This window comes from Centroberyx affinis, unplaced genomic scaffold (genome assembly GCF_046629955.1).
Source record: "Centroberyx affinis isolate AG114_WGS23_722 - 3 ecotype Tasmania unplaced genomic scaffold, CSIRO-AGI_Caff_v1 ptg006720l_1, whole genome shotgun sequence".
Classification (NCBI taxonomy): Eukaryota; Metazoa; Chordata; class Actinopteri; order Beryciformes; family Berycidae; genus Centroberyx; species Centroberyx affinis.
Window position 1 is genome coordinate 114723 of NW_027283412.1, and position 22483 is coordinate 137205.

The following is a 22483-nucleotide window of genomic DNA, read 5'->3' on the forward strand; positions in this document are numbered from 1 at the left end:
AACAGGATGATGAGAAACAACCAACATCAGCGGTAGCATGGCAATAGTAGAGCAAGAGTGAATTTTTAGGAAAAATATAACTCTACAACATAAATATATGCATTAATCAATAACATAAGCTTGTTTGTATTTATAATATGCAGTCATGACTGCATTGCTTACAAAAGTAGTAGGCTAAGGTAAATAAAATAACATTATTAAAAGAACATTATAGCATTATACATTATATTATATATCTGAAATGGACATGGGGAGCCAAGCCTACGTTATCAGCATTCTAGTCAAAAGACGGATTAGGCATTTGAGAATATTATGGCCTAACGAGAAATATAGGCTATAGTATATGTATAATTACCAACATCCAAGTAGATTGTATGCCTATACAAATCAGCTACCTATCACCTGGTAGTATGATTCCTAAGTCCCGTAACACCCCCTTCCCCTTGCTTTTTTTCCCTCCGGATCTACACTGATCTCATACATGGCCTCTCTGGAATCCGACTGACGGAAATCCGTCGTAGCGACAGAGAACTTTAATCCCTGCAGATACCCTGGTGTGAGTGAGTGAGTGAGCGAGCGAGCGAGCGAGCGGGGGGTTAAAGAATGTCTGCATGCGTACACACCGACAGTGATGAGTTGGTCGATGGCAGCGGTGATGCGCTCACACTCTTCATCCCGGCTCCTCTCGCCCCACTCCCCTGGCAGCGTTTTGTACATCAGCTCGCTCATCTCCTCTGCCGTCACTGGGATGCCCCCTCCCTCTGTCTCTGGCTGCTGGGCTGTAAGGAAGAAGAATAGAGAGGCAGGAAAAGTGATTATCCACTGAAGGTAAGCAACTTTTGTTCATTCGAACATTCAAAGCCACAGAATATCGTCCCAAACCAATCACAAAATGATGATTCAGTGCCGCCTGATTCATTGTTTTTTGTTGACCCTGGTACGGTGTTAATTTCAAGCCCTGACAGATCTTAAAATTCTCTCCTATCAGCTCCATTGTAGCTGCACTGGAAATATCTCAATGTGACATCACATTGTCTATGTTTAGCAAATTATTTGTGGGAAAAAGAAAAATGCACCAAAAAAACAAACAACAAAATGCCAATAGCTGTTTTTTTGGGTGAATTTTTCCTTTATGGCGACTGAATCCCAATGTTCTGTATTCTCCATGTCTTAGAGAATGGCTTTGGTATATTCTTCGACAGAGGTTATAATGGTTTATGTGAAGGAAGTTATGACGTGTAATTACTTGTTTATGAACACTGTCTTTTACACAGAAGCACAAAGTATAATGTGACCCCAGTACTGTGTTGTCTGTAGGTATGGGTTTGTAAACGTGACAGCAATAAGCAGGTGTTAATTAATAATTACCATCATCTGGAATAGCTTCCACATCCCAAGGACTCAGCTTCTCAGTTTCCCCATTGTCCCATCTGGTGACACAAAAACAATGAGTTGTAAGTTTGGCACCACTTCTAGTGCCACGCTTTTGGTTTTCAACAATCCTAAAAGACATTAAAGTCAGACTGGGTATTAAAAAAAATGGTTACCCTTAGTACCATACATATTTTTGATGTTGATATGATTTTCAAGCCATCAAAAAGTGTCAACCTGCTTCAAAAGTTTGGATTTCTATGATAGGATCTCAGATTTTCTGTAAGATTATGGGTATTTTTTAGGCAAATCCATTGGCCATGATCTAATTCTATTGGGAAAATACAAAACATAAATGTCCAACATTACACATTATAAACCATGCTTTCATTCAACAAAGAAAGACATCGAAAAAGTATGAGCTGAAAACCAGCATCTAATTTGAAGCATTGGAATTGGTATGCCATCAGAACATTTGCACGATACCCGGCCCAGACGACATGTGCGTCTTTTCCCACCTGACTTTGAAGCATTGGAAGTGACTGTCAGGGTATTCCGGCTGATAGGGCTCCTGACAGACGATGGTCCCAAACCACCAGGCGTCGTCTATCACCGAGCGGAACCTGTCATCTGCACAAAGTATTCCCAAGTTTAGGGCGAGGAGGAAAAATGCATGACACAATACAGAGTGAAACTCAATACGTCCCCCGCATATTTCCAAACACACTTTGTAGGCACCCTGTCATCACTTGAGATTCTACTATGATGATAAACGTCAAATCATCTCATTTTTTTGTTTGTAAAAAGGCAGAGGTAAAAGAAAGCAAGTTCTGTTGTGACAGGATATTCTTGCACAAGTCATGGTGGTAATGTTGCCAACAGAGTGCTGAGGGGATCTCAAACTTACATGTGTTAAAATGGTGCCACATGCACTTTCATTGCATATACTTTAAAGTTATGGAGGCAATCTGCTGAATGTGCTGAAGGAAATACTTGGGTCTTGAGACGTAATCTATGCATGTAGATGGCTGATGAAACATTTTTAGTTTGTGCACATCCACAAAAACTCATTTACAAAGTTCTGGACTGAAAAGCTGCAATGTGAACAGAAGGCATGAACCGGCACACTGGAATAATGCTCCCTATAGTGAATTTATTAACTGCACATCAAACTTTGAAGTTAATAAATTCACTGCTGGGGAGAATTATTCCAGTGTGCGGATTTGTGTCTTTTGTACTGATGAAACAGACACAGTCACAGAGGAGTATTATACAAACTCACTTGGTTGCCAGTTTCTACGGAGTGCATCGTCGTAATTTTGCCTCAACACCAGGAAATCTATCACATCTGGCATGTCGTGGTACCTGTAGGGGAATCAGAGTCACTTCAATTCCCAAGTACAATAAAGGCACTTGGTGGAGCACAGTCACATTGACTGTTTACAAGGTTTCATAGTAAATACTGACACACATGATACAACAAAACAATTCCAGTTAACTCTGGACAGTAGACTATATCACTTTACATTGGGAGAATTTCATTGAAAAATGCTATACATCCATTTTGTAAAAAAAAAAAAAAAAAAAATGCTGCCTTCATCAGTATTTAAAAAATAAAGGGGATTCTATCCTCAAAAATAACTTTTGTAAGCACAGTTCTTAAGATGACTTGTAACTTTAATAGCAAACTAATGTGTTTAACCTTCATGTCAACACTTAAAGGTAGGTGTCAATGTTTTTCAGATAGCATTTCTCTCATTTTGGCATGAAATATATACATTTAAAGTTAGAGCAGGACACTGAGAATAAGAAAAGTAACTGTATTCAAACTGTTTCTTAATAGAGCCAAAGAGAGCTGGCTACTGTAACTGAGCTGCTTACTTGACAGAGAAGGACTTGTCGGTGATTTTGCCGGTGCCGTGGTCAATAAGAGTCAGCTTCAGACAGCACAGTGTCGGAGGGCACACTTCATATTTGATCCCAGTGATCTTCACAAACTCTTGGTCCTGGGAAATAAATACAAGACATTCCATTTCATTAGCACTTAAATTAATAAATCTGAAAAATGTTTAAAAAACACAACAAACAAGAAATTATCAAAATTATTAGAAAACGAGAAATTATCAAAATAATGTTTCACAAGGGTGATTAGGAACCCTGCCTATCTTGTTATGTGGCTTAGTCTTACCCGCAGCTCCATCTTCTTCCAGGGTTGTTTGTCTAGGTTGATGGGGTACAGTTCACTCCTGCTCACTGCCTCAACGTAAGCCTCGTGGCCCTGCCGGAAGTATATCACCTGAAAGACACAGAGCAATTCAGACCTCATCAGGGATGTGATCAGGAATAGAAAAAAGCAAGGAAAAAAGTTAGGAAAATGTTATCTGCCATTAGAAATGAGTGGGAGGTTGTGGCCAAAAAACTGAAATCCTGAGAATCCCTTCCAGCATCACACAAGGCTTTTGGTGGATGTTTTTAGCCAAAGTGCCATAGAGTTATAAGTGTACTTTTGTTATGAATGGCCCCAACAAGAGCCAAACCCCAAACCCTGGCAATGTAAGTGTTGTGCTGTATCCATTGAAAAAACATTTGCAAGAGAAGCGCCTGGAGTAGCCTACATCCATATTTAAATAAGCAATCAGTATGAATTGTTGTTCCTTCTAAATGTTACTTACGCTCCCATTTCCCATTCCTCCCAATCTTACAGTCTACCTAGTCTGCTGAAATTGTCAACAGCAAATGTTTACATAATCACATATATATTTTATTATTTCTCGGTTTTATTGCCTATTTTTTTCCTATTTGTACTTCTATTCCATTTTGATTTTCTCCACTGAATCCTGTTTTGCTGCTGCACCTTGTTTCCCCACGGGGATGGATAAAATTTCATCTCGTTGTATGGCGTGTGACTTCCTGGTAAAATGTCAAGGAAAACTGATCTGAGTGAAAATAAATTAGCTTCTGAAATGACTTATGTTGGAGACTGACATAGAAACACAAATTGGAGACAAAAAAAATACGTGGAACACAAATATAGATTTTGAACGAACTTAAGTATGGATTTTTTTCTCAAATAAAGAGAATGTGGCACTACACCAGTATCATATTACATGATATCACATACCTCATCGCCCATTTGAGGAACAAAAGGAGACTTCCTGGGAATGACATCAGTGATCCACGGTGAGGGTCTGAACTCGTTGGACACTTCTCTGTTGATGGATGGCCGGGCCTTAGGCCGCTGATTGGAGAAGCAAGATAGAAAAAGCCTGTTTTTAAACTCATTGTTACACTAATCATCTTCCCTGTGGTTATACAGGTGTGCCTCTGTGAGATCTGCATTACTTTTCAAGAGACTTGTCTGAAGCTAGAAGCATTTATCTAACAACATGGAGCACACATACCCTGAACAGTAACACCACGAGGACAGTGCAACTCAAAAATGTGATATATTGAAGGGAAAATACTGAAATGCAATTGCCTCTCTCTGGCAATATCCATAATCAAATCCTTGTACTCTCTTAAAAATCATATTCAGTGACATCATTCACAGTGGTGACTGGGCAATGACTAACCAGTTAAGATTCAGACAGTGACACAGCAGTATTAGTGTTTTCATGCAGTGTGTTGACCAACTAACCCTGGGTGTCCTGCTTTTTTCTTTCTTGGCCTTCTGTTTGCTTTTCTTCCCAGGTTTTTCTTCCTCGTCACTCTGCTGCTTCTCCTCCTCTTCCTCATTCTCTTCCTCCTCCTCTTCCGAGCTGCTGAGTCGGCGGTGTGCCCGTTTCCGTGACGACAAGGGGGTGGACGGCTGCAAGTTGATACCAGCGTCTGCCGTCCAGTCGGAGTACTCACTGGACGTGTGGCTGTCCAATCAAAAGCACTCATGGTTACCATTTTGGGTTACGCAAATGTGAACAAAAAGCAATATGGCAGCCGGACTGGAGTTAATTACACAAATGACCTGCTTGTAATAGTGACATATACAAAACAGGCCTGGGTCAAACTGATGGGTTTGCAACATAAGACAATACAAAGTACAGGAAAGTCTTTAAGAATCAGTTAAGAGCTGTTCATCAGGTGCTCTAAACAAGTTACAACAAATGCTAAGAATTGTTTGCCAGTACTAGTTGACCCCAGTCAGGCATATAAAAAGCTTTAAACCTTGAGCTGTCACTCTTCCATTCCTCCTCATCATTGGAGGAGTCCAGTTCACTGCCCTCCATTTCATTGTCCTGGGGAGATGAAAAAGAAAAAGGTGTTAAGAATCCAAAAGGTGGCATCAGTCAGATCTGAAGAATACTAAGAGTGCTTCGGTGCCATAGTGCACATGAATATCCATCTGACAGGGACATGTGATGAAGATGTGGCGTACCTCTGAGGTTGCAGTCTCCTCTCCTTCTTCACACGACAAGTCAATGAGCTCCAGCCCGTCGCTGCTGTGCGAGCCGAACAGAGCTTCGTGCCTCTGCTTCTTGCGGGCCTGCGCTCGCTTCACGGAGGGAAGCTCATCGTCTGAATCATCCTAGGAAAACACATTGGACTCAATCAACCATGATACAAAAAAAAAAAAAAATGTACAGAAACAGCTGAACAGAAACAGTGAACTGGAAAAAAGCAGGAAACCAGTAATCTCTAATTAGAAATAAATGTGAATAAGAGACAAAAAACATTCCTACAGAAAGCATTGTTTATATGCTATCAAAACTAATTCAACTGCAAATGACACAGCACTTTTTACATTAACATTTTTACATGCATATTTCAGAGTTTGAATAATTTTTGGCTTTGATTCCAACATTGGAAATACTGATAAAATAACAACCAATATTCAAAAACATGAAGACAGAGATCTTTTATGAAATGCTCAGTTGAGATTGGCTATATGGGTCAAGGAACATTAAACGTACTCGACAGCTGCCGTAGGTAACACGTCTCTTCTTTGCATTGTACAGAGTGATCTCCTCCTCTCCTTTGAGGGTCCGGACATCCTCCTGGTCCCTGGGACACAATTCACATATTGGTTAAAACACAGGAATACTTACACAAAAGAAAGAGCACTCTGAATAGTCTATATACATTTAATGTGTTTGTTCAAATCAAGCACCATTGGCATTTTAAGCTCTCAGCAGATTCCAACACTGTGCCTGGGTTCAAACAACGGCAATGACACTGTACCATTTGTCTACTCATGAATGCCATTATGGAAGCTAAGCTACATTCACATTCTCATAAAGCCTTCTTATCTGTGTCAATTCCCTTTCATCCTTGAAGCAAGGGCCTGTGAGGGAGTTAAATAAAAAGCTAGAAGAGCAAAAAATGTCTCACTTTTAAAAAATCTACCAATAATATCTAACAGTGTTTTTCAACTCGCAATATTGCTCCATTTAGAGGTACGATACAAAGGAAACTGCAATTTCACGTTTCTGACCATCTCAATTAGGGCAGGTTATCACAAACATGCCAATTTTTTATATCAATGCAGACACCAAAAGGTGGACAGATACTGAAAAGCTTCAAGATGTTGGACTCTTACCATGAGATCTTAATTTCCACAAGCCTTTATTGAGAAAATCATTTGAAAAGGGTCGGTTTCTATTTAGAAAAACAGTGGCCAGCAACAGCAACACCGCTATGTTGGGTGTGTACCTGTAACCGCTGGATGGGAGTTCAGGCACCACCACCCTGCGCCTCCAGGCCTGCAGGTCTCTCTCGGTGGCCATCTGGCTGCGAGGAGCGTTCTGGTGCATTTGCCGGACGCCCTCCACCTGGCCGCTGCGACGCAGACCCACATTGGGGGGCGACTGCACCTCCGCCCGATCATTCACTGACACTGCAACAGAGGGAAAATAAAAATTCAGTTACTTTCTTCGGTCAGTGAGACTTCATCAGGACATTGTGTGAAGCTTACTAAAATTATGCTATCAGACTCAGTGGAGTTGAAATGGTCTAATAATGCGATTCTTTATTCATCCCCATGGGGAAATTCTCTCTTTGCTTCTCCCTCTCCATAAGAAGGTCAGAGAGCAGGGTCAACTACAGAACAGAGTCCCTGGAGCTGGTAGGGATTCAGTGTCTTCACAAGGACACTTGTTGAAACTCGGGGCCTCTGGTTTAAGGGCACATAGTGTTCTTAAAACCCTCCTCACTACACCAGCCTGCTGAAACAAGTGTTTCATACAGAAAGCACCAGTGCCGGTATTGAAACTGGTGGTGTTGCGATACCTCTGCGTGGTGTGTTTGGTGCAGGGACCGGGGCCGGCTCCTGGGCCTCGGCCTGCCCTCCTGGTCCGGCTTCAGCCCCCTGTGCTGCCTCGGTCCCGGTAAGGTTCTCGCGGTCCTGCTGCTCCTGGAGCTGCCTGATGGCCTCGTCCAGAACACTGTTGCGTCTCACCGCAGCCTCCTCGTGCTCTGCAGTCTGCTGGCTGATGACCTGCTCCACCACCTCACCATCACCTGAAGACCACGGACAGGGGGACACGGAGGGTGAGGGGACGGTAGTAGGAGGTCCACATTGGCCAAAAACACTCAGTGGGCAGGCTGGAAAATTAACACCAACTGCAAACCAAATGTTGACTATGGCTGCCGTCTACTGCAACAGCCATTTTGGCCAGAAATAATCTACTGTTCAAAGGTCCTTTGCATTTAAAAAATCTAGTTGGCTGATAAAGTAGCTAAAGTAGATGGTGAAATTTGGTCTAGATAAAATACAAAACAAAAAATAATTAAATAAAAAAGTAAATAACAAACATACATTCCTGGTTTTGGTCAGGGGGACAACAATTTAAATGATTTTCCACACTACCCTAACCTTTTTAGTGGGTGTTAGGCAGGCCAACTGAGCAGAATTTACAGTGTGTGTGTGTCAATTAAATACACACACATTATTTACCTACAACAGTATTATTTTTTCCAGTCTTCCGTATATTTCAAGACCTTGGGATGGCTTTGGCAACATAAAGTCTTAAGTCATATAAGGCTTAACATATCAATTTCTACAGAATAATTTGGGGACCAAATTTGGCTGGTGCCACCCAACTTTGGATCCCTGAGTGCCACCCAGCTTTTGATCCCCAACCAATCTTCAAACACTTGTTCTAACTGAGGATTTGCATATAGTTACTTGCAAAAACTGCACTCCAGGCAGTAAACAGCTGAAGCTGCAACGGCAGCTTAATGAGGTTTGCTGTACCACTGAAAGACTCATGAGTCATTGCAACAGAGGTCAAATTTGCAATTTCCTTTGTATTCTTCTTCTAAAATGGGAAAAACACCGTTAGATATTATTGCTGGATTTTTACCTCCGCCAAGGAGGTTACGTTTTCGGTGCCGTTTGTTTGTTTGTTTGTTTGTTTGTCTGTTAGCAGGATTACGGAAAAACTACTGGCCCGATTTTCATGAAACTTCGTGGAAGGATGTAGCATGGGCCAAGGAAGAACCCATTACATTTTGGAGCGGATCCGGATCCGACTCACGAACAAGCAATAATAGCATGAACCTTGGTGGAGGTCTGCGTTCTCCGAGTGCCCTTCTAGTTAAACATGATTTTGTTTTCTTAAATCAGAAAAATTGAGCTAAAGTTGGACATAAAGTAGAAAGGTACCTATAAGATACTGGATATCAAGCTCATGCCAGGTTAAATGGCATGAAGTGTTCAGCATCAGAATTTCCCCCAGTGCTACCAACAGCCAATTTTAACATGTCAGAAAGCATGTCATATCACACAGTCAAATTTAGAAAGCTCTAATTATAGTTGAATTAAGGCCTGTGTGTGGTTAGTTCCATCCTTACTGGTGGCAACGTATCCCAGCTGGGGAACCAGGTGTTCGGCTGCAATGTTCTCCCGCCCTGGGACAAGCCGCTGGTACCTGAGGGTCAGGTTTGAAAAATATGTTAAATAAATAGAAACATTGAGTATTAAAGTGCATTCTGTAATGTATTGCCTGCTGTTGATCCTTTCAACTGTTGATCATCAGAATAAAGATAACAAACGGACTAGACCGAGTGCACTGGCCTTGCCATAAATTAAATACTTACAGATCAAAAGTAAAAGAGCCATTTTAGTCATTTTAACTCCCACCATTTTAATTAGCACTGTAGCTGACAGTGGAGTGGGGAACTTGAGCAAAATTCTCACACTCTACTTTCAACATTCAAAGGCCTCTGTCAGAATTGGCAACTGTATTGCAATTGTATCTATGATAGGGTGTCAGCTCTACCTGGGTGGATGAGGGTTCCCATCCACATCCACCAAGAAGGGTGGGGGCATGAGATGGGGCGCCTGCTGTGTCTGTTCATCCAGCACAAAGCCGTTGGTGTCCCGAATCAGCGGTCGGTAGTCAGTGTGGAAGAACACCTGGTCTGGAAGCTGTGTACAGACAGAGATAAAGAGAAGCCTTGGTTACGCTCTATAGATACACAAGGCCCATCAAGGGACTTTTGGGGTACATTCATGACCTTACATTTTTAATTATATGAGTTTTGAAGAGTTTCTTAAGTCCAAGGGTCAAGAAACTCTCTCAATCCAGAGCATATGGTCTTGCAATTAAAGTGAATACATGAAATAACCCAAAAACTGAAGCTATAGGGTGTTCGCCTGGCAACAGCGATGTATGGTTTGTGCAAACATGTGAAAGTACATGTGAGATTTTTTTCTTGCCTTCTCATAAGGCTTGGAACTGCCAAAGCCAAAGATGAGCAGATGGCCGTGGGAGTCTGTGCAGGCGAAGCGCTGGCCATCGGGGGTGAACTTGCAGTCGAAAACAGCTCCATGACCCTGGCCCTCGATCTGGATGAAGGAGACACACATCCCCACCAGTACAGAAACTAGTCAGCGAGAGAGACATAAATCCAGCACAATGTCAGTGGTACCAGTTGCACCCATATATAGTGAATGGGCATTTGACAGACAGACACCAACCAACACACAGCCAGTTGGAAGCTGAAAACAAGCAGCATGAGCAGGGTAAATGCCCAAGAGGGAGATTCAGGAGAAGTAGGCCTCCTGACCGTTAGGGGATACACAAACATTCCAAAACACATTGTGTGACGCTTGAGGACAATCTTTTAAGGCTTGGCCCATACAGTCAAACATGGACTAAAGAAATTCTGACACATTACCTTGTTCAAATATTGCTGGTGTTTACCATGCCATAAATCCAATGGTGTGTGTTTAAGTGTATACGTTAGTAGTGCTATGCGTTTGTAGTTAGCTTACCATGTTGCAGTGTTGCTGTGAATACCATGTTGAAATAGTATTGGTAGTTTACCATGTTGAAGTAGTGCTGTGTGTTTGTTCCTCGCAGCAGGTCCCATATGAAGACATTCCCATCATGGCCAGCAGAAAGGATTATCCTGGGGTCAAAAGGGTGTGGTTCCAGGACAAACACCTCGGCCTCATGGCCCTACAAAACAATATTCTGGTTCAGCCTCCTATGATGGGATCAGGCAGGACTTTAAATTTTCATTAGTGACAGTCGTTTTTGCACAAGAAGGTTGTGGTATACTATCTACCATATTAATGATTGTGAATGAATGCTGCATTGTTGGCAAATAAAATGCAGTTTCTTATTCACTTTCAACTGAAAGGGAATTTAAGTCCTGATGTCATATCTACAAAACTACACTAGACACAGTCCAGATACATGCAGGTTGACTCATTGATAGCCAGAATATTACCCGTTTATCTTCCAATACATGGTAATCTTGCCCATCTTTAACAAGATCATCTTCAGGTAACCTCAATAATGATAATACGTTGCTTAGGCAACCCTGACAACATCGGCACGACAAAGTAAAACTTGAACAACATTATCTCAGAGATCAAGATAGCACAACACATTGTATGCTCTAGGTATTGTACTATTGTGTACAGCCGGCACTTCACAAATGCAGCCGCAGAAATTTACTACTGCTACCAAACAGGACATGTTCAATGCTCTACTGAGTGAAACACAACATGGATCACAATTACTTTTAGGATATGTAGCAGCTGTCCTGTGTAGGAGTTCCACACTTTGAGGAGATGGTTGTTAACGGCTGTGATGACTGTATTGTCATGGCGATCCCACGCCACCATGGTGACTTTGGGTTTGAAGTAGCTTTCCTCTTCAGTTATTGGTTCAGCACTAAGGAGAGAGAAATACATCAAATTAGAGGTGCTACATATTGCATTTTTAAAAATCAATATATCATTGTCAAATTATTTGTGATACTGTGGTATAATTATTGTAAACAAATGACAATGAAACAATTGTCAGCTTCTGTCTCACCAGTGGTATTGTTAATGCTTCTCATAATTAAGCCCACATTTCCCATAAACCGCTTTGTTTCTTGTTGCAATGAGGACGTTGCTACTGGTCCCCCTGCTGGAAGAACAGCGGCCTTCCTCCAGTTTTGCAACCAATATTGCTTTGTGCCATAAGCGATCCAGCAGATTTTCCACAAAATTCGACCCCGTAATATGCAATGCAAAATGAAGTGTTGAAGCCAGTAGAGGCTGCCAATCTTCTCAGCGATGGTCTTGTTTGTTTACAGTAATTATGTTAAAACCTCAAAATGAATGCAGTAATGGTTTCTTAAAATGCTACAGAGCACCTTTAAATATGGAACATATTGGGTTCATTTAGGGTATCATGAATCTAAGGCCGCTTTACATCACCAAATATTCCGTTTGCTTAGTGCAAACCAGTGTGATGTTGATACATTGTTTACTTTTTTCAGTTGGTCCAATTCGCTTTCACACTGCTCCAAACCAAGTGGAAAACAATTTGTAAACAAAAGCCATTTGCAAATGTCTTTGGTTGATTGGTCAGAAATTTCATGGGTAAAAAGAAAAACAAAGCTAATTGAAGGATTTACACACTGAAATGGAGCTATGTACTGCAGTCACACTGAAGGCAGTGATCAGGGTCTACATTTGCCAGTAAAATTTGTCTTTGGTGGATAAATCAGTCAGGATCACCCGCCACAATGATTTGAATGCCTTGGTTACACACAAATTATTATACAATTACAAACTTGATCCACTGTATTGAGTGAGCAGGTTTTATATTAACACACAGTGCCCAATATCTATACATAAAAAATGATTCAATGAGTAGGGTGACATATTTCTATTAGAAAAATTAAAATGCATGTTAATTATTTTGGCCAGTAAACGTTATTCTTGGAAGGTAATTGTTTTGTGATTTACCAGCCCTTGGCAGGTGAGCCAAAAGTTAATTTCAGACACTGACAATGATCCTCCATTTTAAATTTGTACCAAACGATGAGTTTTGAGGACATAGCTGAATATGAACAGTTGTCACAGCTCCGGGTGGTAAACAATGTATTATTGCATAATGTCCCATAATGTTCCAAGACACACTGCCATCAGCTGCCAATATCACTAAAGAAGACTGGAAGTGATGCAACATTATCATGACCCATTTACAACTGCTTTAAAAAGGAAGATGAGTGCGGCAGGCTAAAGCTTATACTGTATGCTGTCTGACAAGATGAAAAATGTCTATATACACTGTCCCGGACAACAACAAATCACTACACAGTCAACCCACAATGCACAGCATCTAGTCCAAATGGAATCGCTCCAGGGTTTACTGCGGGTTTGATTAGGGCATTCTCACCTACCCAAAGAAACCGCACCAGGGGGACAAACAATCCAGAGTTCATTTAACTGCTCCAAACATGGCAGGTGTGAAAGTCACTCAGCAATTTCTCCAGATACTCTCTACAACAACGGGAATGTGCTCCTTATGTACATCCTCATTTCATAAATGCCTCTTGACAAAAACACCATCAATGAGGACACATGACATGAATCTGCACAAAAAAGGCCACATTCATCAATGCTGGTGTACAGCAGCCAAGTCAGTCCTTACCCTGGAAGAGTGGCAGACATGTTGAGCAGGATGCACCTCCATTGCTGGCGCTGATGGAGCTTCCAGATCCGCGCCGTTCCGTCTCGACTTCCACTCACAAACCTGAGACAGGATAACAACAAAAGCTTTACGACCATCGTCTTATACTTAGTTTGATTCATTTCAGTATAGCTACCATGATAAATCCATGGGTGGGGTATTCAAGTGATTACAATGAATTCATTATACCTTTCTCCTGAGTGGCAAAATTGGATGCTATCAACTTTGTCCTAGAAATGGAGCAGAAATATGGAGTGATCAAGAGCCATCACATTACATTTTTTGTTATTGTTGAATGTTTCCTGTCTTGATCGTTTGAACCAGAACAAGATAAGGAATACATTTACGTGAATACATTCTGTGTATGTTCAGTATGGTGCTATAGCTCCATTAAGAGCTAAGTATCTCGAGAGACCTGCTTACCGTGTGGTCATGGAGCTCTGATATCTTTTCTGGATTCCCACATCCCAAGTAGTATATTCTGATGACATCATCAGTACTTCCTGTTGCTAAGAACATACCACCTGAAAAATAGTTAACAAAAAAAACCAAAACCTGTTGTCAGTTTTGAACCCAAGATTCTGAGAGCTTGAACTTTACCACTGCAATCTTTAAAGTAAAGTATGCTTGATAACCTGTTCAAGAACTGTATGTTAAATACATGACATAACATTAATACACTTCTTAGATCATTCATCACAAACAGCATTCACATACTGGAGTTTACCAAGGATGACTAATTAAGTCATGTCAATATTTACTGTCCAACGAGGAAAATTTGGTATGCAGCAAGGTTTAAAAACCATTTAGGACATTATAAAACAGAACAATTACCTGGACTGAATGAGGAGCACACAGTCTGAACTCCTGGTCTTGGTCGCTCTGTAAACTTGTGTGGCCGATCACTTGAAGGATAATAGGAAAAATGCTTCAGATTTTATACAAAACAGCACTTGTGCCTAAAATCCACTGGCAAAATGCTTCCAGTGCAGCACACTAGTATGTTGTAAGAATTTTACCTGGTTGCTTACTATACAACCAAACACTTAGTATGCTTAGTACATTCATATACCTCAAGGGGCTGCGTTAGCCATATAGCAGCTAATGTGTGGATAGTAAAAATTGTTAACCCAGTTTGGTTTCTCTTCCATTGTTAGCTGTAGGTCCATGATTAATTTCCATAAGAACTGCCATTTTCAACTCCTATTTGCATAACAGCCTACAGCGTAGGTTACTACGTTTGCAAGGAGCCTTGTCAACTTGTTGCCTGATATACTCCCAAACCAAAGTATGTTGTGTTTCAACATCCATAATGTGAGAATGTTTCTGTTGATTCCTGAAGTGAAAGGCTCTTCTCAGTCTATTGCTCATTTCTATTGTTCATTTTAAAATGACATTTCCTCATAAGCCATAAGAGGCACTCACTGATATATAATACAATTCTACAATGCTAAAAATTGTACCAATTTGATATAATCAAATATCAATAAATATGTAAAAAAAATACTACTGTCTCTTGATCATTTATGAATGTCATCATTTTATAACCATATGGTTATTTAACTAGCAGCACTCACCCAAAGTTGATGTTATTGGCATCCCACTGCCAGAAGCAGACAGTAGCATCAGTTCCAGTGGACAGCATGTAACGTTTTGAGCCCTTGGCAAACGGTGAGAACTGAAAAACAAAAACAGCTCTCAGATCAGACACCCGCATTACTTTCACACATGGCAAGACATGAATTCTACGTACATATAGAGGGTCCAATGTTAACTTTTTCACCCTCACTGTCCTAGTCAGGCCGATATTTGAGAGATCTTCTGGCCCCAAACAAAATAAATCTTGTTTAAAATCTAATTAATCTACAATGTTTCCTAGTACTAAAGATTCAAGAATCACAATTCTGCATGACCATTCAGGCCAGCAGATTTCTTACTTTCTGACAATAAGGATGAGACAGCTAAAATGAGTCAAAATGCATGAGATGGTTAAATTTAATTTCCCAGTTGTACGCTACAAATTTTAACGGTTGCACCAAGAGCGCTGCCAAGTGCTGACCTGATCAAGACAATGATTGACTGGTTCACTGGCCTTAAATGACTTTTTACTGGCTCCGGCCCAGCAGTCATCTTTAATGTTGGACCTGAATATACTGAATGGACAACTAAAGGTACGCTACAGAGCACAATATTTACAGTAAGGTCAGGATCCTAGAAATGGTTGAGTACTGCAAAATGATACAGAGCTGTATACTGTATATTATAGGAGAATGATGTTCAGGGATTTAGCCAGAAACAGAAAAAGGCAGTAGTGGTGCTGGAAGACTAATCTCCTATTAGAAATCTATGAGAGTTGAATAGAATAGAATCTACAATTGCCTATTACTGCTAGGGCTATCCAGAGTTAGCTAGGGAACATGAAGGACGTGCATTCATTTTGTATTTGGAGATGCAGGATGGCCCTACACTGCAAATGATATTGCATTATGGTGGTGGAGTTTCCTTTACCTGAAGGGAGGTAATGGATCCACTGTGCCCCTGCAGCACAGCCACAGGGGCGCAGGTACGAAGGCACCATACACGGATGGTCTTGTCACAACTGCCCGCGGCGATTAGTGTGTTCTCGTAACTGACCGCCAAGTCTGTGATCTCTGCAGAGTGTCCTCGCAGCGTCGAATGGAGCCTTCCATCGAACGAGGACCATATCTTCACCAAACAGTCATCCGAGCCCTGACAGAAAATATAAAAAAAAGCCGTGGGGAAAGTGATAAATGGTACTATTGTGTTTGAGTATTTGAGTGTGCAGGACAGGCACCACATGAGTCACTTATTTGACTTATTTTGGTCTAGCATACATTAGAGGACAAGTTTGGAGTAAAAGGTTACCTGGCCAATACTTGTATTATTTGTTTTTGGTTCAATTACTATGACCGGTTTACATAAGAAGAAAATAATTTTATGTACACAATAAAATTCCATGAATTCGGTGTTGCTTGCAGACAGTAATCTCTCCCATTCTATTCCTGACAGCATCAAAAACAAACATGCAGCAAACAAGCAAACGATATTGTATTCAGCTTTTTTTGGAGTGCTGGATTACACCTCTCAAACAAGCGTGTGTCTCTGCAAGTTGTTTTGATGTGGTTAAGAAGAGAATGGGAGGCAGTGGCACCTGCAGGTGACACAGAAGGCAAGTATAGATTGTAAGTACAGTATGTGAGTGGGTGGACGGGGGACCTTGTAGGGACGTTCCTGTAACCAAAACAACATGGGTTTGATCCCCACAACCGGTTAAAGTGTTCTTGAACAAAACATTGAACACCTACCTGCTCACTAATTATCACTCTGTTTTTCCACTCTTAATAATTAATGTTGTAAAAGAGCCAAAAACAAAATTATAGCAGCATTGTTATTGCACACAATAACCAAGGGACTCCCACCCCCATATCCTTTGAGTAGGGGGTATGTTGACATGTTTCAACTTACAGTGAAGATCCTGAGACCGGTGCGATCGAATGCAATACAGTACACTGCAGACAGATGCCCCAGGATCCGCCTGTGCAGCCGCATGTGCTGATAGTTGCTGACAGGATTGATGGAGCTGAAGCGCTGAGTTCCTGTTAGCTCCCTCCCTCTGTGGACCTCCACTATTGACGATAAAGTGCAGATGATCAGATCAGGGTTCAAGCACAAAGATGCATAGGACAGGGAATACTGTGATGGAATATTGTATCAAGTTAACAACCAGCAACACTGCGATAGTACAGGCAGCATAAAGTTGAACCACTCAGGCTGACATGGCAGCAAAGCAAACATTTGTCAGCAATGTCCTGGAAAAATGTCTTCTACCAAAATGTTCACAAATAAAGACACAACAGAAAAGAATACCGGGTGAAGGAATTTTCATTAATTCTTTAGGGTTTACCAATATGAGGATTTGAATTCTCCTTGCACCATCAAAGTGTTTTGGTGTGCACATCATCCAATTATTCAATGACTTGTCAGCACAGACATAAGAAACATGGTGAGCTGGGAGAGACATATAAAAACATTGCCAAGCAATACCACGCCAAGTACTAGTGCTGAGAGAACCAGCACATCTACTAGACGGTTTTAATTTCTTAACACACGTCGAGGCCGGGCCTACCTAGGTGTGGAGGGTTCTTGCAGTTCAAAGGCCTCTCTGGTGGTCTGCCCCTGTGAAGGGCTGCATATGATGAACCTTTCAACCGGACATTGTCGCAGTCTGAAAAACCAAATGGTAAGTTCTCAGGATTATTGTGCCAGTTACCAGATGTGACAAAAGGCTTGTTGAAAAGTTTTGGACATTACATGAATCCAGATGACTATTCAAACCTTTAGTTTGGGTAAAACAAAATATTACTTTATATAACAATGGAGACCATTCTTTAAAAACAACTCACTGTATCACCAAAACAGAATATTGTTTACGCCAAGTTTTACCAAGAACTGCACTTTGTCACCCTGAAGATCGTCTACCTTTTGCGTTCCGAAGCATTGACTGCTTCCCAGACCCCAAGAGAGAATGAACTCCTGGGACACATGATGGCACCTCTCTGTCAAGAAGTGGTCCAATCTGCTTACATATCTTGAGCAAATGGTCTGGTGCAATATGTCTGTTGGCTGCAACCTGTCAGGTCAAGCGAAGAGAGGTGGTGGTGTTATGGCACTGGCTACAGTTTATTTACACAGCCATTTATTTTTCAATATATTTTTAGACCTTGTTCCATTAACGTAGCCCAATATATAATAGCAATAGTATTCAATACAATAGCAGGATGTCTGCAAGTTAAATCTGAGACTTTTCAAGATCTTTTTCGTGCCAGTTAGAATGAAATCCAAGATCAATTTCACAAATCAATGTGAATAAAGGTGGTTTCACACCTGAAAACCAGCGCCCCAAAAAGCCCCATCATTTTTCAAGAGTTGTATAGCTGAATTTAAGAGTTATGTAATTGTATGTCTAGCTGTATTTAATTCAAACTTTTTGGCAGTCTTGAGTTTAGATAATATGATTTAAGATGTTTGAAGACTTTTCTAGGACCCGCAGACACCCTGAACAGTATTGGCACACTAAAGCTTAATAAAGCATTTCTTATAGCTTCATGTGCTTTTGAACCCATTCACCAGAGCACTGTATTCCAGGAGGGCGTGGCTTCTTATGAGACACATTCCATATACAGACCAATCACAGCGCAGGTCACATGCAAAATAACGCAGAGACAGCGCATCTCGGTCTCTGATTGGTCAGCGGAGCCGTCTTGACGTAGCCAGAAGCCAAAGCACCCACCCTATCTGCAGTACAACAGTCGGGGCTAAATAATATAAAACCCTCTATCGAAATAGTGCTTTCTGTGCAACCATATCAGGGTTCAATGTGACACATTTAATGACAGTTGATGAGTTGAGACCGTGTCAACGGTCTTGACTCACAAAAATGAGACAATGGTCCGACAAGCAAGGAACAAAGACAGTAAACAAGCACCAAGCATGGACTCGAAGCCCCCTGTCACAAGACAATAACAGACCACCGACAATGACTTAACAACAGATTTAAGTTTCATCTCACCAGATCTTCGTATGTTCTTGGGTGCTCGTTTCCCTGCCAGTCCAATCTCCTGGGTAAAAGCTGTCGAAAATAGGGATTTGATAAGCGGAGTAATGGCTGAAAATACCACCAGCTACAAATTAAGCTAGTAAAAAACGGGTGATGTCAAACGAGTGAGACGAACAGAGAGGCATTAAAAAGTCGACCGAGCGAAACAAGTTTTAAGCTCCAGACTCAGGGACCGAGGGGTAGCTAGCTAGCAGAAACATGCAGCACAGACAGCAGGAATACACACCTGATATTCGTCTAGTTCGCTTGCCAGGACCTGCAGTAGATTAAAAGAGGTGCTTCAGATAAGATGCCTCTATTAACTCTATTATCAACTGCTCAACTATTTTGAAATACAAGACATTGTGCCAGTCAAGGCACGCCAGCTCACCTCAGCCGCTCTCCGACATGGACCCGTTGTTAGAAAACGAGAGATCAAGTAATAGAGCTCTGCAAATGAACAGAGGGGGAATAAATTGTGAAAACAATTGGGATATCAATTAACACGAGCGATATCGTTGTAAATTGAGCTATCAATTAGGTTACTTGTGCGGCTTACCCGACTCAAGGAGCGAAATGTTCCGATTTTTGGCCATTGAATCGGCCGTGATTTGGTGGGGTGAAACAAATTTTAGACTAACTTTATGACTACAGCGAGTAGGATATATTTATTTAATTTCGGTTACACAGCTCTGACCCCCCTCCACGGTTGCTCCCGCTTTCTATTCAGCCTGTTTTCAGTCGCCATTGGAAGGATGAGGCCTCAGCGATACGAGTTACTTCCGCCACAGCAGAGGAAACAGGAAAAAGGGGGTGGGGAGGAACGGTCTGCTAACAAAGAGAAGTGAAGCCTTTATACTTGCTACAATTGTATTATCTTCGTGAGCGTAACTCGAGGTCTTAATACATTTTTACAAGCCCAGTCCCCAAAAAAATAAATAAATAAAAAAAAAACTTTACATGCTAAATTGAAATTTTACAGACGGTCCCCATTTTAGTAACCAAGGTCGAGGGTTCTGTAGGTGACGTCATACGTAATGCTTGCCAGTTTGTCCACCGAGAGAAAAATCACTATAGTGTTGCTATAGGGACATTTAGTCTGAGTTATAGTGACCTTATCGTACTTTATGTATTTTTTTTATTTCCTATGGTATCGCTGTAACATTCCTATAGGGTAATATGTGTATCATTTTAAAATATTTTATTGCATAACTAGTTCTTCATTGTATGGGTCTGACAATGAAACTCAATCAATTTGCCCAATATTTTTGATGACAAAGCATATTTTCCCTTTGGTCTAAGATCACGTCATAGGACTATAAATAGAATTAAATGCCAATGTTGATTGGCCACATTTTGTAAGAACAAAGCAAAAAATATATCACTTTATTCCAGTGATTTTTTGTTAGGGATTAGACTTTAAAAAGTCAAACTGAATGTATTCTTTTACCTATAGCATTTCGAGTTAACAAGAAAATGCGGTTGAAATTGAGGTGCAGATATCAGAGGCATTTTTTAGCTCAAGGTTTTCTCCCCAAATCTGTCAAACAATTCAGCAAAGCTAAGTCTATGTATTTGATAGTCCTCATGTTCTCTTGGTGTAAGTGAAATGCATTCATTTCAAATGTTTGTTTAGGTTTTCTTATGATGAAAAACACGAGAACAAGAGAAATTACATCAATTTTTAATTGGCATTTTATACCAGTCATAACACAGAAACAGCTAAAAAAAATAAAAATGAGAAAACTGTACATTGGTAGGTAAACCCCCAAACCACAATGGATATCCAGCTGTTTGTGGCATGTACATTTGTGAGACAAACTGAAATTACAGTGATGTGATTATCAGTATCCTAAAAAGGATAAGCCATGACCAGTATGATATACACCGCAATGCATGTTGTTTTTAGCATATTCATTTAACCGTCCTCACAATGTACCGTCACTTACTGCATTGAGAAATTGTGACAATATGATTCAAAAAGAATCTCTAGTTTTACAGCAGCTATACAAATGCTATTACAATTTTGTTGCCAAACAGGAAAAAAAAAATTCACGCAGGTCTGACCAATTCCAGTACTAGTGAGCATGATGATTAAACTGAACTGTGTGAACAAGAAATGACTTAATACAGAGCACAGCTTTTATAGTCTCATTCATCCTATTCCCCAAAGACAAAAGAAAGTTCATCATGTATAAAATCCCCCAAACAATTCAGGTTACAAACACAATCCCTCATGAAGCCTCTGGAATGTTGCAATGCAAACTCCCCAGTTGAACGTCAAATTCCTGATATAGGCATGATTGCATGTCATGCAGATAGCTGCAACCTGCCCCTCCCTCTTTTGAAAGCAAATTCAGAAACACATAATAAAAAAAAATAAAAAAAATAAAAACAGACCACACAATGACCAAAACCTTCCCTTCACAGAATCCATGCGATAAAGTGGAGCTTCTGTGTCTTTAGTATTTTTTTTAAATGTATTTCTACAATCATCACTAAAAACATTGCCGTCTTTTCTTAAGAAAATAGTTGATAAAAAATATTCTCTGCATTATACAAGAAAGGAGGTACAGGGAGCGCTGGTGAATGAGTTAAGGGTTGTTGCTACTCTGCATCTTGATCTTTTCCAGCCTTCTCTTCCTCTTCCTCTCCGTCTGCCTCATCTGCTGCTGGGGCCTCCTGGAGGATGGAGAGAAAATGCACACACATATTTGATTGTTAGTCTATAAAATACACCCTTAATACACAAAATATAGTTGCCTAAGCATGGCCCCCGCCACGGAAAATTCCTATAAAAGTCTGAAAAATAAAATAAAAAAATATGAGTACTACTTTCTATCATTTTACTGCCCCTGAAAGTTCTACCATCAAAACAAAATGCAAATTTGGAGCGTCAAGAGTCATGGAGAGGAAAGCTTGTGATACCTCCTCAGCTTTGGCCTCTCCGTTTTCTGCTGGGGCTTCTTCTTCTTCCTCCTTCTCAGCCTCAGGTTCTTCTACTTTCTTCTCCTCTGCTTGGCCTTCACTACCTCCTTCACCTTTTTGGCCTTAGCCGGTGCCTTCTGTGCCTAAAACGCCAAACAAACAGCCATGAAATGCATGATAGCCTACATGCAATAGAGTGTAAAAAATGGATTTTTAATGGATTTAGTGGCCAACTAAAATGGCACAATTTCTCTCTCTTTACCGTCACCTTTGGCTTGGGCTCTGGCTGTGTTCTCTGCAAAACAATTACCATACAATTATCAGTGTCAAATCACACTAACAGAATTCAGTATACAGCTGTTTTCATTAAAATGGTATGGCATCATGGCTGGGCCACATAGAACTTACGTTTTGCAACCTACTGGATCGTCTCTTTGGCTGCAGAAAAAAATAGAACAAAATGTTCATTCAGTTGTCAGTTAAAAGTACTGTGCATCACAAAATAAGCAAAGCACATACAGATAATCTCTTGCAAGCCTGAAATACTAACCGGAGATCCTGCATCATCATTGCCCTGTGAGAGAGAAAGAATAAAGATCTTAGTAAGCCAAGAACAGCAATCCCACATTCATGAGTGTGCAAAAGTGGG

General features: G+C 40.8%; 1 protein-coding gene and 1 long non-coding RNA gene across 2 annotated transcripts in view; both read right to left on the reverse strand.

The window, feature by feature from the left end:
• The window catches only part of brwd1 (bromodomain and WD repeat domain containing 1), a 31522-nt gene extending 11886 nt beyond the window's left edge, over positions 1 to 19636 (reverse strand). Inside the window, exons 1-31 of the mRNA XM_071513037.1 lie at positions 19466 to 19636; positions 19298 to 19356; positions 19154 to 19183; positions 18880 to 18939; positions 17790 to 17940; positions 17437 to 17535; positions 16776 to 16936; positions 15798 to 16019; positions 14867 to 14967; positions 14124 to 14194; positions 13713 to 13813; positions 13479 to 13519; positions 13251 to 13352; positions 11342 to 11495; positions 10638 to 10772; positions 10028 to 10156; positions 9588 to 9736; positions 9160 to 9236; positions 7594 to 7824; positions 7018 to 7201; positions 6279 to 6369; positions 5744 to 5893; positions 5533 to 5603; positions 5009 to 5234; positions 4493 to 4609; positions 3560 to 3667; positions 3253 to 3377; positions 2654 to 2736; positions 1890 to 2001; positions 1369 to 1430; positions 624 to 779 (exon numbers count right to left, since the gene is read on the reverse strand). Of these exons, the coding sequence (XP_071369138.1) occupies positions 624 to 779; positions 1369 to 1430; positions 1890 to 2001; positions 2654 to 2736; positions 3253 to 3377; positions 3560 to 3667; positions 4493 to 4609; positions 5009 to 5234; positions 5533 to 5603; positions 5744 to 5893; positions 6279 to 6369; positions 7018 to 7201; positions 7594 to 7824; positions 9160 to 9236; positions 9588 to 9736; positions 10028 to 10156; positions 10638 to 10772; positions 11342 to 11495; positions 13251 to 13352; positions 13479 to 13519; positions 13713 to 13813; positions 14124 to 14194; positions 14867 to 14967; positions 15798 to 16019; positions 16776 to 16936; positions 17437 to 17535; positions 17790 to 17940; positions 18880 to 18939; positions 19154 to 19183; positions 19298 to 19356; positions 19466 to 19502 (3595 nt within the window). The 5' untranslated portion in view covers positions 19503 to 19636. The remainder of the gene's footprint in view (positions 1 to 623; positions 780 to 1368; positions 1431 to 1889; positions 2002 to 2653; positions 2737 to 3252; positions 3378 to 3559; positions 3668 to 4492; positions 4610 to 5008; positions 5235 to 5532; positions 5604 to 5743; positions 5894 to 6278; positions 6370 to 7017; positions 7202 to 7593; positions 7825 to 9159; positions 9237 to 9587; positions 9737 to 10027; positions 10157 to 10637; positions 10773 to 11341; positions 11496 to 13250; positions 13353 to 13478; positions 13520 to 13712; positions 13814 to 14123; positions 14195 to 14866; positions 14968 to 15797; positions 16020 to 16775; positions 16937 to 17436; positions 17536 to 17789; positions 17941 to 18879; positions 18940 to 19153; positions 19184 to 19297; positions 19357 to 19465) is intronic.
• A 938-nt stretch (positions 19637 to 20574) lies between these two features.
• LOC139639007 (uncharacterized) lies at positions 20575 to 22450 on the reverse strand. The gene is made up of 5 exons (XR_011694840.1): positions 22385 to 22450; positions 22243 to 22272; positions 22103 to 22129; positions 21835 to 21977; positions 20575 to 21588 (listed from the first exon to the last, which is right to left on the reverse strand). It is a non-coding gene; the product is annotated as an uncharacterized lncRNA (long non-coding RNA).
• Positions 22451 to 22483: the final 33 nt, after the last annotated feature.